We start from the raw sequence: 12,694 nt of genomic DNA on the forward strand, positions 1-12,694 counted from the left end.
TTCCTGGTACTTGTCTTTTAGCCTCATCTTAGGCATTATTTCCTCTTGAAAGATTTAACTTTCTCCTTCCCTCATCTTCTGGCACTTCATATCCCTCTCTAAAGTCCACTGCACATTTCTATCTTTTTGTTGTAAAACAGCAATGTATACTGCAGTGTACTTGCTTTAAAAAAAAAAAATCATCTTTTTTGGCTATGATTTTTACAGCCAATGAATTGTATACATAAGCAAGAACTGTTTCGCTGTTACTGGAGTTTGGAGCTGTCACTCCAGATTCACATTCAAGGATGTTAAAAATTACGTACTTTTAGGAATATCTCAAATGACCATGGCCCCAAATTACAGTGAGGTCAACAGCCAGAACTTCTGCTCAGCAAGACAATCATATGATACAATGCAATTTCAGCAAAAAGCAGAGAAATGTTTTCGTGTGCATGCAGTGAAAACATAACACTTTGTGTTTTTCAGAACACAGGATTCCATCTCTGTATTTCTAAGAACCTCATTATTAGTTGTGACTCTGGGCTGGGGAACCACTGGTGCAGAACAAGTAAAACAGGGAGATTTAAGGCAGGAGGATAATTTTATTGAAAAATTAAGTGCATTATCAGCTACCTTTTGTACTATTCACTGAGTTACAAACTCTGTTTTGAAAAGTTAACTGTATGGTAACTATGAGTACTTAATTTGAATAAGGAAGTGTACAGAGAGGTGTATTTCTACACATACCGTAACATTCACATTTACGTGTGCATGCACACACACATACGCACATACTCAGAGAAGGGAAGATGAAAGTTTGGAGGTGATGTTTAGAATGTCTAGGTTATAGTTGAAAGTGAGGTCTTTTGCTTAAACTATTAGGAAATTAGAATTACCGAGTCCTGGTGATTTGGAATTATATACTCAGGAACTAAAGAACCTGGATTTAACCTTAATTGAACTATCCCAGAAAAGGTAACAAGTCAGAGGTAGAACAAGTGAGAGCAGTTTCCTTTAAATCCTTGATTCTAACTTTTAAATGCTGTAATATATTTGACAGGATAGATTTTACAGTAGAGTAACAAATAACTCTTACACAAAGCAAAAAACAAAACAGGTTTAATGATTAGAAGAGATGAATAGGTTTATAATAACCATTAACTAAGGAAGCCCTAGAACCAGAAATAAAGATTTTAAAATTGCATGCAAAGTCTAGTTACCATAAAAATCAAAGCAATACCAAAATATCTCAGCTTCCTAGCATAGACTCCAGGTCTTTTTATTTCCAACTCTTGGTAATCAAAATATTTACACTTTCACATGCTACTGGTAATGGAGGAATAAGATTTGTCTAGGACTACAAATATCTTTCACAGATTGGAGGGCACAAAAAGAACAGTGTCTTCCTCCACCTTTTTGGGCCCATCTTGGGAAAAAAGAAAAGGCACTCCCAAAGGCTCCTTGGTAACACCTTTGCTAGGTTTGTTAATTACATAATCTGTACATTTACTTTATATGTAAAATTAATGGTCCACTCATTTCACAGATCTGGGAACCACATGGCATTGGAACTGCCTTTAACCCACATGCCAAACAACTGGATTAGACAATGACAAAAGCTTTGGATGCCAGTTTTTAAAAAAATGGGGGGTTTGTTTCCTTGAAAACTTAAGCATATGCTTAATTATTGGACTTGGCATGCATAGCCAAACATGTCATGGAACTGAAAGAACCACCATATATTATGGTGCCAGAGGACTCTGAGCAATTATGCTAGTTTTCTAACATCAGCTGCTTCCAACTCCCTTATGCCAATGTAACTTTGTTCTTCTCCCTTTATTAATTATAACTAAGTGCTCTGAACCTGGGTTTAACCTCTCTGCTGAAAGATTTGTAAAAGAAAGATGCTTAAATTATTGAGTCCTTCTCTATGATCGTCAAAACAAAGAGTAATGGAAATCTTCAACTGCCTGTGGGCAGCTGTCTATTATTCACAGAACCTTTAGAAACCATTTGCCTGAGGCCAAAGAGAACCTGCTTTATCACTAAATCTTGACTCACGTTGAGCCATACTGAAACTGCACTTGGGTAGCTGGTCTCAAGTCAAACCAAGCTTAAGTATTTCTCTATGTTTACTGCATCCATGTAGTGTGCAATTTTTGATGCTGAATAAGAGATATATGGCAATTGAAGGCTTCCCCACAAGCATCACATTCGTGGGTTTCTTGAATTTTCACCTCTGCATGGATCTTCTGATGGTTGACAAGGCTGCGCTGTTGACTGAAACTTTTGTCGCACTTCTCACACTTATAAGGTTTTTCTCCTGTATGTATTCTCTGATGCTGAATAAGGCCTGAGTTCCGGCTAAAGGCCTTCCCACATTCATCACATTTATGGGGTTTATTACCTGTGTGAACACCCTGATGTCGAATAAGATTACAGAGTTGACTAAAACTTTTGCCACACTGTCTGCACAGATAGGGTCTCTCACCAGTGTGGATTCTCTGGTGTTCAATAAGAAATGAGCTCCGACTGAAGCTTTTCCCACATACAGTACATAGGTAGGGCTTTTCACCAGTGTGGATTCTTTGATGTTGTACTAGATGAGCACTGACACTAAAAGTTTTCCCACATTCATCACATTTATAAGATTTTTCCTTAGGGTAGACTTCCTGCTGTATAATAAGATTGCAATTTGGATCAAAACTTTCCTTGGTTTCATTGTATGAATAAGTCTTCTCTCTGGTGTGGATTCTCTGATGCTGAATAAGACCTGAGCTTCTACTAAAGGCTTTTCCACATTCCTCACATTTATGGGGTTTGTCCCCTGTGTGAATTCTCTGATGACGAGTAAGGTTGCAAAGTTGACTGAAGCTTTTCCCACACTCTTTGCACTGATAAGGTCTTTCACCTGTATGGATCCTCTGATGTTCAATAAGGAATGAGCTCCGACTGAAGCTTTTTCCACATTCAATACAAAGAAAAGGCTTCTCACCAGTGTGGATTTTTTGGTGTTGTATAAGGTATGTACTTAATCTAAAGGCTTTCCCACATTCACCACATTTATGGGGTCTTTCCCCAGTGTGAATTCTCTGATGTTCAACAAGTAATGAATTTCGACTAAAGCTTTTCTTACATTTGGTACAGTGATAGGGTTTCTCACCGGTGTGAGTTCTCTGATGTTCAATCAGGTGTGATTTCCAACTGAAGGCTTTCCCACAGTCACTACATTTATGGGGTTTCTCACCTGTGTGAATCCTTTGATGTTTAACAAGGCTTCTTCTCTGGCTGAAGCTCTGTTTACATTGGTTACACTGATAGGGTCTCTCTCCAGTGTGGATTCTCTGATGTCTAATAAGGGTTGAGCTCACACTAAAGGTTTTTCCACAGTAATTACACTCATAGGGCCTTTCCCCAGTGTGGATTCTCTGATGTTCAATAACAAATGAACTGCGACTGAAACTTTTCCCACATTCATTACATTGAAAAGGTTTTTCTCCCGTATGGACCCTTTGATGTTGAATGAAATGAGCCTTGCGGACAAAACCCTTTCCACATTCTTCACATTTATGACATTTCTCTTCTGAATTTGGTCTTTTACGGATAATGCTAGTGTTTCCTCTGAACATTCTTTGTTCCTGGGTCAAAGATTCCCTTGGTATTTCCCATAAGAAGATTCCTCTCTGTTTATCTAACCTACCAACAAGTTCAAAGGTTTCTCTACCCATAGGATCCTGGTCAATTTCACTTTTGATTCTTGTAACTATTACACCCTGTGGTTCCACTTCTTCCTCAATTTCCTCAATTTCTTGTTTCACAGTTGGCTCCTCATCCTTATCTCTGTTCAAAACATCTGGAATGATAAATGGAAAATAGAAACATCAGCCTAGCTCTTGCCAGCAAGGAGAAACTGTCAGAAAAATAAGATAATTAAGATAAATGATCTACTATGTGCATAAAATGTAGTTTACTACATCACAGCATCCTTGTGATGGTTACATTAGTTCATATATATAAAGCATTTAGAACTACCTGGCAAACAGTACAAGCTATATAAATATTTAGTATTAGTTATCTGATGAAATGTTTTTCTTGGAGAAAGCGTATGAAAAGAGTGTTTACGAGGCACAAAATGCATCAGCAGGAGAAAGGAGGAAGGGCTGATAAATCAACAGCGAATTATGCAAGGTAAGATGGGCAAACAAAGAAGTAAAACAAGTAGTGGCAGGATAAACTAGCCTATCAAGGAAGAAAGGATAACATGGGAAGAAAACAGTCGGTTCAGGAAAATTTAGGATGAGGTAGCATTATGGGAATGTGAATAAACCAAATAACTGACAGAAAAGAACACATAAAATGATGCTGAGAAGGATAAAAGACAAAAACCAGGGGAAACAACAATTCACTCATTAATAAGAATTTATTTATTGTGATCAAAAGCATTCCAGGCATTGTATAATGAGTTAGGATTTAGAGATAAGGCAAGAAGCCCCCTACCAAATGGAATGGGTGACAAGTACAAATGGGGAAAGAATATAATATGGTAAAGAAAATATTAAGTAAAATAGCTCCTACATCAAGAGACAAATGGCTTTTAAAAAACTGGGTTGAAGTGACATGGACTCTATGATATAGAAAAACAGGAAAAAAAACAAAAGAAACATGGTTAGAGCTAATGGAAGAAACTAAGAAAAAGAACAGTCTGTGGTAGCTTATGACTTCACCTACCACAAATACTACAATCTTCAAGTATACATAATTCTCATGGCTTTAAAGATATAAGGCACAAGTTGGAACCATCTATTTCCAACTGAGAGTCTGCATGACATCTGAGAAATGATAATCTTGCATGCGTTGGAAGAAAGATAACATAATGGTCTATGATATAACAAAGCAGCGTAGAGGACACTTAAGTCTGCCTCTGACTTCTTTCCTGATTTTCTGTCTCTTGCTGCCTGTTGGATAACTCCATGAGAAGATTGTATCACCACCAAATTTATATTTGGCCCTAAACAATTTCCCTTTTTAGACTTTCTCTTTTCTTTCAATTTTCTAGTCTTCTAACTGTGGAGTCATCTTTGAAGTTTCTTTTCACTTACTTCAGTCATTATTTTATTCCAAAAAAACTTCTTATTTCCCTAAGAAACTTTATTTCTGCCTAAGTCTACTTACAGTGCTCTCTCTCAAATTCACTTTCAGTACACTGTGTTTTCTTTCACTCAATGAAAAAGTATGAGAGAACTCCCTCACCATTCTACCTCCTACCTATAAAATTACCTTCAGTGGTACATGAAGATATATCCCATTCTTATCCAAGGCTAATTCATCTACTCTCTCTTGATCCCACTTGCCTCTGGGCACTTGTTCAGTTATTACCATTTCTTCCTCTTTCTTCAATCTGTATTCTCCATTGACACCTTCCTACCAACATACAAATATATACAACTTTATCCTGAAACCTGAAATCCTTTTCTAGGTGAAATCCAAGCTTTGAAAAAAATCTTAACACTGTACCTCTCCGTTTCCTATGTTTTCAATGACCAACCTCTTCCCATTCAATCTATTCTACAACCTACTATAAAATCTGATTTCTGTTTCCAGAATCTAGAGAAACTTCTCATTAAATCACCAATGACTTTCAAATAACAAATACAATGGGCATTTTTTAGTCCTTATTTTACTCAGCAGCATCTGATACTGTGGACTATTCCTGTTTCTTGACACTGTTTTTGTTCCTGTGCTATTATATTCTAGGTCCCTCCCTACTTCTTTTCTTTGTCCTTTTCTAATACATTTCCCTCATGTATTTTTCTTCCTTTGTCAACTGTTTAAGGTTATTGTTACCCATGTTTACATCCTTATCTTGCTCTATATACACATACTCTGAATACTGCCACTTAAATGTCTCAAAAAGAGCTCACAATTAACATGACCATCATCATTTGCTGTCATGTCTGTCTCCACCTCTAATCATCTTCCCTTGAGAGGCATCACCATCCATCACACTAAAGTCCCAAAGCAGGAAATCATCCTAGATTTCTCCCTTTTTCTTACCATTAATCAATCACCAAAATCAATGATTCTGCTCTTTAGCATTTGCCTTCTCTCTCTGTTTTCCTTGGATTATTGCAAAAGCCATCTAATAATCCTTGGCTCTTGTCTTTAGGCTGTATCTATTTCACTGAATCCAGAGAGATCTTCATAAAATGGAATTCTAATCATGTCACCACCTATAGATTCACTAGCACTCCATTATCTCTAAAATCAAATCAAATCCCTTTACACAATGATGCTCAGCACTTCATGAGGTCTCTTAAGCTTTAATTCACCCTCCTACCCATGCTCTCACACTTCAAGTGGGCAAATTGCTTGTGCTTTAGTCTTTTATGCCATTTCTTGGCATATCTCATTTATGAAATGTCCACTAACATTGTTTACTTGGGAAACTCTTGGTTTCTCTTTAAGATTCAGTGCAAAGCAACTATAAGGCCTTCACTTAGTCCAATAGATGATTTAAGCGCTCTGTTTTTGATCACCAGCCCTTGTCCATGACTGCATTATAGTATTATTACACTGTACTTTTAACTTTGTCTTTTCCATTGGATTGTAAGTTCTTTTTGAGAAGGTAAAGTTTCTTCATAATGCTTACCCAGTGGATATTGTTCCAGGGTTTTACTCAAAGGAATAATACAAAATTACATTATTCACAGATGATATGAATGCCTACCCAAAATTCCTAAAAGAATTAAATGAAATATAATAGTGATAATAGGACTGACATATAAAACAAATACTGGTTCTTACTACCAAGAATAACCAGTTAGTAAATACTATAGAAAAATAAAATATGCTTTTCATGATAATAAAACCCATAAAACCTAGCAATGTATCTACAAGAAGTGCAAGATTCATAAAAATAATCCATACGATTTTTCTAAAGGACATAGACAATTAAATAGAGTCAACCAAATTGCTAAAGAGAGTCAACATTATAAGGATCTTATTTCTTCCCAAACCAACCAACAAACCTAACTGTATTCCAACAAAAATCCCACGAGCCAGTTAAAAAACCCCAAGTAATCTAAATTTCAACCAGAAGAATGCAGAAAACTAGCTAAGTACAGTTGACCCTTGAACAACACGAGGGTTAGGGGCACTGACCCTCCACACTGTCGAAAATCCATATATAACTTTACAGTTGGCCCTCCATATCCATGGTTCTGTACCCGCGGATTCAACCAACCACAGTCTGTGTAGTACTGTACTACGTATTTAGTGAAAAAAAATAATGTATAAGAGAACTCAAGCATTTCAAATCTGTGTTGTTCAAAGGTCAACTGTATACCCTGAAAGAGAATATGAGTGACTTAATCTTACCAGACATGAAATATAATGTATTGCTGAAGTAAATATAACAGAGAGGCACAAGCATGAAAACAAATAGGTCAAACAGAAAGACAGGTAAAATAAGTGAGTCTAGGCTTCCACACATGGCAGCTTAGAAATGACTAGCCATTAGACCTGGGCTTGGTAGCTATAACCACCTTCTGAGGTATCTGCCGTGCTTGTATGTTCCCATCCTCTGGTCATAGCTAATTTTTCTAGAGTACACAGTTGCCTCTCAGTTTTCTAGGTAAAAGAATGAGAGAATGGGGAAGGACTTGCATTCCTAGGCCTAGCACAGTGCTTTATAGTTATTTATCGAATGAATGAGTAGTTGAACAAATAATTGGAAAGAGCCTATAATTAAAGGAGGAAAACAGTGAATTTAAGGTCTTACAGGTACAGCAATTCCCAATTCTGTCAAGGTCCAATCTGGCTCAAGTTGTCTGGAGGTAAGTCATTAAAACCAAAGAAGTCTATTTCAGCTGAAAGAATTGAAAGATCAAGAACTAAGAGATCAAGCTGTCAGCTGTATCATCAACATAGTTCCTAAAGTTTTTAAAGAAAAATAGAAAGGATAGGTATGACTGAAGAGGCAAAATTACAAAGCTAGATGAGTTGTGTTAAGTAGAGCAACAGGATGAAGTGGAGGAAAACACTATAATGGAATAGTTTTTAATAATTGTAATCTCTCATCAAGGGAGCACTCATCAAGGGGATGGATATAGAGTTTACAGAGGAGGACGAACAGGCTGTGAGGGGAGAAATAATAACCGATGAAAAGCTGTATTTCAGCTACAATAAAGAAGACAGCCTAAAAGTAGGAGATCACAGATGGGCTCACTGCCATTTTACAGTACTAGGCACAGGCAAGGCTGGGCATTTGCCTGGTATTATCAACCAGGGCACCATATGGGTGGAAAAAGCTGTCAGTGACTCAGAGATACCATAGCTAAATGGAAAAAAATACCTAGCCTGACATGGCTGGAGACTGAAGTGGTATCCTGGAAATAACAGATGAGGCTAGAAAGCTAGGCAGGGGCTGTATAACGAGGTGCTAGTATGTAGGACGAAAAATTAAGATTTTTATCCTTTAAGCTGTCAGAAATCACCAAAAGTCATAAGCAGTTAATAACACAAAATCACTTTGGTGGCAGTAAAGAGAACATATTAGAATAAAGGGAGACTGGAAGCACAGGGCTAGTTTACAGGCTAATGCAATAATTTTGTCAAAAGATATTGAGTCTTAAATTATATTCACTCAGTCACCCAAATATTTAAGAAGCATATAATACATGCCTGGCTCTGTGCTAAGTGCTGGAGGAATCAAATGAAAAAAAAAATACAGTTACTGTCCTCTTGAAGATCAGTCTGTTTAGAGAAATAACATAATGATTATACTACACTGAAATAAATTCAACAATGGAAGCGTATACAAGATACCACAGAGAAAGGAGTACTTAATTCTGAAGAGGAGGCCCTTGAGATCTTAGTGGATTATCTGAGTTATTTATGTGGTCTTCAAAAGGAGATGACTAAGAAGTTGGAGTTCAACAGAGAAGATAATGACAATGATGATGAAGATAACAGTTGACATTTATATTGTACTTACTACATGCTGGTCAGTGTCCTAAATGCTTTACATATATTAACTGAGTTAATGCTCATAATAATCCTAAGAGGTAAGTGCTATTATTATTTACATTTTATATTAAAAAAAAAGAAACAGGCACAGAAAGGTTAAGTCACAAGGCTAGTAAGTGGTGGAATCAGGATTTTTTACTTGGACAGTTAGGCTCCATACTGCCTCTCTTAAGTAGAGATTAAGATTTGGGACATACCATCACATAGCAGTAGCTGATGACCTGAGTGTAAATAAGGTCTGCCAAAGAAGGTATATAGTCTGAGAGGAAGTCTGAGAATGCAAGGCAATAGAAGGAAGCAATAAAAAGTTTCAAATATCTATAGAGAATTAAATACAGTCCAAAAAGAGTCTACTGCATTTGATAATTGGATTATTACACACCAATGTTAAACAACTGAGCAAGGTGTAGAGGCACTAAAAGGGGATTAGAGATAATGGGAGGTAAAGAAGTAGAGAACACACCTTAACTACTCCTACAAAAATCTGGCTGTGAAGCAAACAAGTAGTAGGTTACAGGGAGCAGCAAGAGAGACTGTGGCTCAAAGGAGAGTTCTAGAGTCACGGACATATCTGTCATCAGAATAAAGGTACCAGGGGAGAAAGAATAGAGACTGAAACTATAAGAAAAAAAAAAGACTGATAAATTCTTGGAGAATGTGAGAAGACAGGCAACCTTAAGTGTGCAATGAGGGGCAGAAAACTTGAGAGTTCATGTGTAGTGGCCACTATCTTCTCTGTGAAACAGAAGGTGAGGTCCACCACTGAGTGATGGACCCAAGGAAAACTCAAGTTTTTGGAATAGTCACTAAAAGGAACAGGGGCATGAGCAAATCAATGATAAAAAATTTGCTGAAATGTAAAAACCCAGTGGAGACTAGAAGAAAGAAAAGCCATGTATATATACAGGGCACCAATCCGTTTGGATAAAAAATTTCTCTTGCTGTGTTTAGCAACTCAGGTACGAGAAAAGAAAAGGCAGATTTTATAATCAGTACAGGATTTGAAGTTTGCAGAATGGGTAGAACATAATGACAAGGTGGCAAGAGAGCATGCTGGTGATCATTTTATATATAGGTCCATGGATTAGATAAGGAGGTGAAGTCAGGAGGCAGTCGAGAGCCTGGGGGAAAAAAGAAGTCAAGGAACAGGAAAGATTAAGAATAAATAGGTTTGGACTTCCCTGGTGGCGCAGTGGTTAAGACTCCGCCTGCCAATGCAGGGGACAGGGGTTCGATCCCTGATCCAGGAAGATCCCACATGCCACGGAGCAACTAAGCCCATGTGCCACAACTGCTGAGCCTGTGATCTAGAGCCCACAAGCCACAACTACTGAACCCGTGTGCAACAACGACTGAAGCCCACACACCTAGAGCCCGTGCTCCGCAACAAGAGAAGCCACCGCAATGAGAAGCCCACGCACTGCAACAGAGGAGTCCCTGCTCACCGCAACTAGAGAAAGCCCACCCACAGCAACGAAGACCCAATGCAAACATAAATAAATAAATTATTAAAGGAAAAAAAAGAATAGGTTTGGTAGGAAAAGTAGACAGGTAAGAATTTACAGTAAGCTCCACGTGGGCAGAGATCATGTCTGTTTTGGTAACCCCTGTTTAGTTATAGTCGATAAACATCTACTGCCTGAATAAAAACAAGATATTGGTCAAAGTATAAGATATTGGGGTTTAAGATTTGCCTGTAATGACAAAATTGAGGGTAGGATCATTGATGTGAGGTGCTGAATAAAAATGGAAAGCAGGGTCCCTGAAGACAATATGGTCAAGATACAGTGAGGCTGAAGTAATGACAGCATGATCGATGGTATGGGTTAGCAAAGAGAAGATTCTGAAATGTGACAAAATCTATGTGAGGAACCAAAAAAAGCTGACAGATGATAGTGAAAAGGAATTGAGAGGGTAGGGCAAGACAGCTGAGACCTCAAAAGAGAGAAACTGTGTTTGAAGGTGGAAGACGAATGCTTTGGGAACAGCACCGAAAAGTTAGGAGAACAATTATTTTTCCCTTTCAGCCTTGAGACAAAGGATGAGAGGAAGGAAGAGGATGTAGGAGAATAAGCAGCCCCTGCCAGAGAAGTGGTGTCCTTGGGAAAGTGCCAGGTTTCAGTTAAGGCCAGGAGGGGTAGGGAACATTATGTGAAGAGGAACAGGGGCTCCAGAAGGCAGAGTGAAAAGGGGTGGGAGGAAAGCAGTGGGAGGATGAGCCAGGAGGGAAAGTACAGAGCAATATGGGAATGAGATTACGAAGATAGGAAGCCAGAAAAGCTTGTATTTTGGTCATTGCAAGAACGGTAGGGATGAGAGTCATGGAAACAATTCATGGCTGAAAGGTTTGAATCAGAACTTTGGAACAAATCAGTTTGGTACGGTGCTAGTTCAAGTGTTCTGATTTCTTATAGTTTCTTAGATATTTTCATCAGAGAAACAGCAGATTCTTACCCAGTGAGACCAGGTTTCCATAATTCTCCATCATGACATCTTTATACAGGCTTCTCTGAGCTGGATCCAGATAATCCCACTCCTCCTGGGTAAAAAACACAGCCACATCCTCAAATGTCAGCAACCCCTGAAACAGTATGATTTCTGTAGTCAGTTCTTGTCTCAAGGACAATTCTACCACTGAAAGTAGCAGAAACAATCACTTGTCAGGGCCCGGTAGGCTAGGAGGAACATGATACTAAGAGTTCCAAATGGGGCCCAATTCTGGGAACCGACAGAATTCAGACAAGCACATCAAATTAGAGGATAACTGAGCTGGATCTTTGTCCTCTGTATTGAGGAACCTAAGGATAAGGCTTTCTGATTTACTCATTATGCCCTAGTATTTGAATTTTAGTAAGCTGCCCCAAGGCCTTCCCAACTTTCCTGCACCTTATTGCCCCACTCGATTCTCTACAAGCACTGCCTTGAGACCCGTTTCAATTCAGATTTCTCCAAGCGTCTACTTTGGGTCCAGGCATCTCGGCAGGTGTAGGAGACACAGGGGAGGATCAAAAAAGATACCTCACCTGGAAACACTCGTAAATGAAAACGATAGTTTGGAGCATTACCAATTTTCTTTAGCTGATTTATCAAGTCACTTTTGAAAAACGGAGCCAGTGGTCAGTTTGATCGCGAACGGCGCCCCAGTGTATCAGGGGGTACTTCACTGCACCGCGCTGGCCCTCAAGACCGCGACCCGAGAGATGGGGGGGCGGTGGCGCGGCCTAGCTCGGGAACGGCGAGAGAAAGGGGATACCCGGAGGGGCGACTTACCTTTGGCTCTGGCGGGGGGCTAGGCGAGGCCATCTCTCGGACAGAAAATCAGGGCAGGAATCCGGGGTGGCCGCACGAAAAGGAGCCTCTGGCAAGGCCTACCCGGCCGCTGAAGATTAGGCCCGAAGAAGGCGAGGCCTCCAGGCTGGATCTGGCCAGGTCCTGCCTCGGACCCCGAGCGGTCACGACCCCAGCAGCATGTCAGATGCGCTACTTGGCCGCCCCCACCCCGAAACCCCTCCCCTGCCTGGCTGCGCCGCTTTCAGGCCCCGCTAGAGCCTCCTCCCGGTTGCCAGTTCCTGCTGCTTTCAGCCAAAGAACGCTATGCTCGCCCGCCCCCGGACCAGAAGGCGTCACCCGGAACGTTCCTGGGGCGCCCCTCAACTACAACTCCCGTCATGCTACGAGAGAGCTC

The 12,694-nt window shown here is 39.5% G+C and overlaps 1 protein-coding gene across 3 annotated transcripts; it reads right to left on the bottom strand.

The window, feature by feature from the left end:
* Window positions 1–564: 564 nt before the first annotated feature.
* ZNF189 (zinc finger protein 189) lies at window positions 565–12,681 on the bottom strand. Of its 3 annotated transcripts, none has more exons than XM_027105348.1 (3): window positions 12,280–12,681; window positions 11,464–11,590; window positions 565–3,835 (listed from the first exon to the last, which is right to left on the bottom strand). In XM_027105348.1, the coding sequence occupies exons 1-3, from the start codon at window positions 12,310–12,312 to the stop codon at window positions 2,115–2,117; spliced, it is 1,881 nt and encodes a 626-aa protein (XP_026961149.1). In that variant the 5' UTR covers window positions 12,313–12,681; the 3' UTR covers window positions 565–2,114. The 3 variants fall into 3 exon arrangements, with proteins under 3 accessions (XP_026961149.1, XP_026961152.1, XP_026961151.1); XM_027105351.1 differs by having other exon boundaries at window positions 11,464–11,545; window positions 12,280–12,680; XM_027105350.1 differs by having other exon boundaries at window positions 11,464–11,548; window positions 12,280–12,680.
* Window positions 12,682–12,694: the final 13 nt, after the last annotated feature.

Source organism: Aethalodelphis obliquidens, unplaced genomic scaffold, assembly GCF_003676395.1.
Source record: "Aethalodelphis obliquidens isolate GAN/ISIS:26980383/991018 unplaced genomic scaffold, ASM367639v1 scaffold7, whole genome shotgun sequence".
Taxonomy (NCBI): domain Eukaryota; kingdom Metazoa; phylum Chordata; class Mammalia; order Artiodactyla; family Delphinidae; genus Aethalodelphis; species Aethalodelphis obliquidens.

Excerpts from the sequence above, each read along its gene's own strand:
- ZNF189 (XM_027105348.1), bottom strand. The coding sequence starts at position 12,312 with ATGGCCTCGCCTAGCCCCCCGCCAGAGCCAAAG. Across the intron at positions 11,591-12,279 it reads GCCCCCCGCCAGAGCCAAAG|GGGTTGCTGACATTTGAGGA; the intron begins GTAAGTCGCCCC and ends ATACTGTTTCAG. Across the intron at positions 3,836-11,463 it reads TGGAAACCTGGTCTCACTGG|ATGTTTTGAACAGAGATAAG; the intron begins GTAAGAATCTGC and ends TTATCATTCCAG.